The 6,301-nt window shown below is 39.4% G+C and overlaps 1 protein-coding gene across 1 annotated transcript; it reads right to left on the minus strand.

Annotated features, from left to right (window-relative positions):
- Nucleotides 1-213: 213 nt before the first annotated feature.
- LOC113646703 (antigen WC1.1-like) lies at nucleotides 214-6,251 on the minus strand (the record flags this gene model as incomplete). Its single annotated transcript, XM_047809754.1, has 4 exons — nucleotides 214-275; nucleotides 4,476-5,129; nucleotides 5,353-5,660; nucleotides 5,903-6,251. Coding segments are annotated over 3 exons (941 nt in total), but the record flags the coding sequence as incomplete, so codon positions are not given.
- Between the last annotated feature and the right edge of the window lie 50 nt (nucleotides 6,252-6,301).

Consider the following 6,301-nt stretch of genomic DNA (forward strand, 5'->3'; position numbering starts at 1 on the left):
AATTGTGGTTAGTCAAAAGATGGTGATCATTGTTAATTTAACATTTATGGAGGGAGGTTACAGAGACAGAAAAGAGAAACTGGTGAGGGAACATCTTATTATAGCTAATATTTATAAATGAAAATTGTATCATTATTTATTATAAAAACGATGATCTTCTGGGTGAAAACAGTAACTGTGACTAAAGGGACAGATTTAATTGTCCTTACTTGAGCAATGTTTCTGAAGAGGAAATGACGAGCATGTCCCTTGAGAACGTAGAGACGTTCCATCATCTACAGTAATAAAACACATGTAGCCCTCTCACCAATAAATGTGGCTCAAATATGAGAATTAAGTCTAGTGAAATCAACAATTCAACAATGACCTGGTGAGAGACACATTTCTAAATTATACTATTCCTATTAATCACAACACCCAGATCTCAGATATTCACTTGATTTTTTTTTGATTGTTTACCTTTAAATTGGAAATGACAAATATTCAAAGAAAGAAAAAACAAATTTACAATGAACTATTTTTTTCCCACAGGAAACCACACAAAATTGTAGTAGATCAACAAATCTATTTATTTTTCTCAGAACTATTTTGTCTTTGTGTACTTTTTTTCTTTTGCTTGCTCCTTTAAATGATCAAATAATTAAATTTACAAAGTCACTCACAACAACAGTAGATCTCAATAACTGTAACCCCAAAAGAAATGAAGATAAAAAAACAATTGTCACTGTAATCTCAAATTTTACCCAGCTGGGATTTTCAATACACAGATGGCGTTCTAGATGGCGTTCTCTTTTTTTATGCAAGGCCAATGTACTCACAAAACAGAGGAAAAATGAAATTCCAATTTCAGAATGACAACCTCCAATCCTCACATTCAGACGAGTTGATAAACAGCATCCGGGACATTTTCCATGACGACGATGAAAAGGAACCCCGATGAAATCCTCCTTCCTTGAGCTGGTTTGATGCATCCGCGAGATTCAACACAGAACTCCCGATTTTGACTCGTCAAATTCAATTTCTTAAGCACACTAAGCACGCATTTGACAAACTCCACACCCACCACTGTAGTACCTTTGCACTGAATTGTTAAATTAAACATGGGTATAATCTTCCGGTTTAAAAACGAAATATAGCTAGAAACTGTAACACTGAACTGGAAAAACAAACACGGGAATATACTTCCGGACAATTTGTAAATCTGAATCTATCAAAACCAAATAAATGTAACGCTCAGAAGATATATTCCAGTCAGCAAATTTCCTTTGGCCCACATTTGGGCCAGATAAACAGCTGAGCTGTGGCCCAGATTAGTTTGTGTTTGTCGGCCCAGATATGGCCCACATCTCCTTTGCCAAAACTGTACCAAAACAGAGCCATAAGTTTACCAAGCATGAGCCAAATGTAATTTATGTGGCCCAAATATGGCACACCTCTTCTTTGAAAGAACTGAACCAAAGGAGTGCCACAAGTCCACCAAGCATGAGCCAAATGTAATTTTATGTGGCCCATATATGGCACACCTCTTCTTTGAAAGAACTGAACCAAAGGAGTGCCATAACTCCACCAAACATGAGACAAATAATACAATTTAATGTGGCCCAAATACGAGCCTTATATGCAATTTTAGTATGGTTGAGTTCTGTTAAAATCTATTGGCCCATATGTGCCACACATGCAGCTGACAGTATGTAAAAGTCTTATTAACTTAAAGGTAAATGAAACACTCAACAACAAATGTACTCAAAACAATTTACTTCAAAACAAGTGTTTAAATAATTACAGCTTTAAGAGTAAACATAAGAATACATTTAAGAATGTATTCAACTAAGAGTAATAAAAATCACAGAAAAAAAATACAAAAAATCAGATTAACTTGTACAGAGAACTTAAATTGAGAAATTGAGTTTTGATGTAGCTAATGGGTCGGCAGTGTCTTGTTGGGCCTCGTGTTTCTTCATTCACTCCCTCCTACCCCCCTCTCGGTCTCTGCAATAAAGATAAATTTAAATAATTCATTCATTCACTACCGCTATATCCGAACTTCTCGGGTCACGGGGAGCCTGTGCCTATCTCAGGCGTCATCGGGCATCAAGGCAGGATACACCCTGGACGGAGTGCCAACCCATCACAGGGCACACACACACTCTCATTCACTCACACACACTACGGACAATTTTCCAGAGATGCCAATCAACCTACCATGCATGTCTTTGGACTGGGGGAGGAAACCGGAGTACCGGGAGGAAACCCCCGAGGCACGGGGAGAACATGCAAACTCCGCACACACAAGGCGGAGGCGGGAATCGAACCCCGACCCTGGCGGTGTGAGGCGAACGTGCTACCCACTAAGCCACCGTGTCCCCCAAATTTAAATAATGCTAGCAGCAATACAATATGGAAGTTAGAGCTGGAGGATAATGGGGGGAAAAAATCATTTAATATAAATTTCCTCCTTTAATATTTTAATTGCAATAATTAACCACCAAAAAAATTTTTCCAGTATATTTTCAATATGTTGGCCATAATAATACCATAATTTCTTATGACAAATTATTTAGGTTTTGTTTTTAGAATACTTTTTCACCAACTGGTTAAAATTTACACTGGATGTATTCTGCTTTAAAAAAGACGCATGACTTTCAGTGCATGCGAGAGATTCCAACGGACCATCTGCAAAGTGCAAATCCCGAAAAGCGAATACTAAAGAACAGTCAATAACCACCGTAATACACTGTACTGTCACCAAATTCAGCTCACACATCACTGATGTCCTGATAGTTATACCACAACACTTACTTGGGGGAAATGTGTTTTACTTTTGGGGGAAATATTTTCATATTAAAAAAAAACATAAAAATGATACAAAAAGACATTTCTCCCAAGTGTTTTTAGTATTCGCTTTTCGGGTTTTGCACTTTGCAGACGGTCCCTTGGTTTACACATAGAGACATGTATTTTTTCCACCGAAAAAAAGCTGATTTTGAGGAAAATTGGGTTGTAGCTGCCTCTCTACATTACTACGATAGAAAAGAGGTGTTATTTGTGTAGTAACAGCGTTTAGCTCAGGAGTTATTGACTTGGGAAACTCCAATCTGTGAATATGCGGCCAACTTTACTTAAGTACTGTTTATTTATAGCCAAAAACATCGGAATTTAAAACGCCAAACCAGCGGAGCCCTAGCATACATTAAACTGTATTGATAAACTGAGGAAAACATTAGCTAATTTGACCCCTTCCTCAATTAAACTAATAATTAAACGCTTAATAACATGCAATATTGACACATATTAAAGCATTTATAAAAAATATCTATTATGGGTCAATATTGCATGTTATTAAGCGTTTAATTATTAGTTTAATTGAGGAAGGGGTCAAATTTCAATTATATGACTGTAAAGTGCTAATCACTTACCTGAACGTAGCTTACACAGTCGTGAGGAAAGCAGAAATGCCGCCCACTGCCCGAGTCTCAGTCACATTCGCGCCGTAGTCTCACTCCACCAATAGGAGGGAAGATGCATAGCAACCTGAGGTGTGGGACGGAGGATGTCTGCCGCACTTGATTTCAGGATTCCTGTGTTTTTCCACGTATAAGCCAAAAGTTTACCACAAGTCCGTGTTTCACACTGTGTGCCATAGCTCAACCACATATGGTTCTCATGTGTTCGTTGTTATCTGGGCCATATACCTCAAAATGAGTTGCGAACCAAGAGAGCATTTCCCACCAATTTTAAAGTTATGGCAAAACAAATATGGCCACAATTTGGCCCATATCTGTATAGCCACGCCACATCTAGGCCATATGTGCCAGAAAATACCCACATGTGGCCCAAACGTAATTGCTATCTGGGATATGATTATCTCACATGCAGATCCTCGTGCTAGCTTTCTTCCGTTGCTCTGACTCACGAGCTGCAATGCGTGCGGCCTGTCGCCGAATTCTCGCGAACTCCAAAAGTTGCACAAAGCAACCTTTCAAGATAAGCTGTCACTCAGAATGTCCGTGAGCCTTGACTAATGTCAGCTTTTCTCCAAACCGACCAATTTTGTCATGTCACACTCAACTTTTCCACAAAAAAATCCAAATCCAAAAATCCACAGCTCTCATAGGGCAGAAAAAAAAGAAATAACGTTTTCAGAGAACACAATAAAATGCAGTTTTTTTCAATATTTTACATACACACATATTTGAAAATTCTTTTAGAAACATGACTTAGAAAATAAATAAATAAATAAATAAATAAATAAATAAATAAATAAATATAAACATTTGTCAGCGTATATAGGTGCATTATGTCAGACCCAAATCACACACACAAAATAAAACAGTTATAGATTCAGAAATCCAAAGATTTGTTCAGGGTTCTACACACACAAAACAGACTTTTCTCTCATTCTTATTTTATAGCTGAAATATTTACACAAATTATAGAGCATTGTATAAACTAGTCTATAGAGAGAGTCCTCTTACCTGTGCAGGTAATATGAACCACTTCATTATGATTATCACATCTGTTCTGTCCCCAAGGTGAAGATGGACACTGCAACAGAGTGAAGTCGTGTTTCTTACATTTCACATGATCCAGCCAGTTAGGAGCAGATTCGACTCTCGCTCTGTTTGAGACCAAGTGTTCGAGTTTTCCACAGTTTAGCTCTCCACACACCATGTTTGCTGTTTCTAGCTCATCATCCATCTGATTAAAACAAACATTACCCCAGGTTCCATTGTAGAACACTTCCAGATTCCCCTCACGGCATTTCGTGAGTCGGAACTCTTTAAACTCTGGTGAGAGAAGGACGACTTACACTTCATTTGAAAGCTTCCTGTTTTGTCCACACAGTTAAATATGTGTATGTATATATTTAAGATGGATTACATTGCACTGCAACAGATTAGAGTCGTCTTTCCTACATTTCACATGATCCAGCCAGTTAGGAGCAGATTTTACTCGTGCTTCAGTGTTTGACAGACTGCCATGTTTTCCACAGTTCAGCTCTCCACACACCATGTTTGCTGTTTCTAGCTCATCAGCCATCTGATTGTGACACAAATTACCCCAGGTTCCATTGTAGAACACTTCCAGATTCCCCTCACAGCCCTTCGTGAGTCGGATCTCTTTAAACTCTGGTGAGAGAAGGACGACTTACACTTCATTTGAAAGCTTCCTGTTTTATCCACACAGTTAAATATGTGTAAAATTATCTTTCTATAAAAATATATATTTAAGATGGATTACATTTATAAACAAGTGCTTACTATCATGTTGAATTTCAGGAACTTTGGACCTCAGTTTTGAAATAAAACATGTACATATCTAACAGGTTTATTGTCAGTCATCACAAAGTACCTGAGCAGACGACTCCCACGTCCTCATGGTGTCCACATTCACCCTCTTCACACAGCCGATATCTGCAGTTCCACAGGGACGTCTCGTTCCCCTCACACTCCACCTCATTCAGCCATATAGACCCAGTTCCAGGACCAAACCAGTCTGGTATGTGGTTACTGAGGGCCTCTCCACACTGCAGCTGTCTGCACACCACCTGAACATCCTCAATACCCCACGAGTCATCACACACAGTCCCCCACGAGCCACTGTGGAAAACCTCCAGCCTTCCTGCACAATCGCCCCCAGAACCAACCAGCCTGGTGGAGCTGGGATATTTATTACACACACACACACACACACACACACACACACACACACACACACACACACACACACAGATATGTAGACATGAACATTTATAGTTTAGGACTGAAAGAAAAAAATGTTTGTTCTGTTGCCATGAATTGAAAAATAATTGCATTTTTAATTCATTTGCTAAACAACTACTTTCCAACTGACAGAGATCTGTTTCTTAAACTACATTTTAAAGTGCTGGATTTCTAAAGACCTGCTCATTTGTGGGCGTTTACCTGAACAGGTGATGTAGAGCTGTTCCCCGGAGCTGCAGTTGACAGGTTCAGCTTGTGCACTGCTGCAGTTCCTCAGATGTTCTTCACACCCAGAGCAGCTGAAACCTGTTACACACATGTGTTTGTGTTCAGTGGTGGATGGAGAGGAGCAGTAGTTCAGCACGGAGCCACAGCCCAGCTGTCTGCAGAGCACAGACGCCTCAGACAGACTCCACGAGTCCAGGAGAACTCTCCTCCAGTCCTGACTTAAATAAATCTCCACCTCCCCCTGACACTCGCTCCCTCCAGACAATCGCACTCGCCACTCATGAAGCGCCACAGAGGATCCTGAAGCAGAAGAAGGTCATTTAAATATTATAATGAACTCTGACTTTATT

Source organism: Tachysurus fulvidraco, unplaced genomic scaffold, assembly GCF_022655615.1.
Source record: "Tachysurus fulvidraco isolate hzauxx_2018 unplaced genomic scaffold, HZAU_PFXX_2.0 HiC_scaffold_505_np12, whole genome shotgun sequence".
Lineage (NCBI taxonomy): Eukaryota > Metazoa > Chordata > Actinopteri > Siluriformes > Bagridae > Tachysurus > Tachysurus fulvidraco.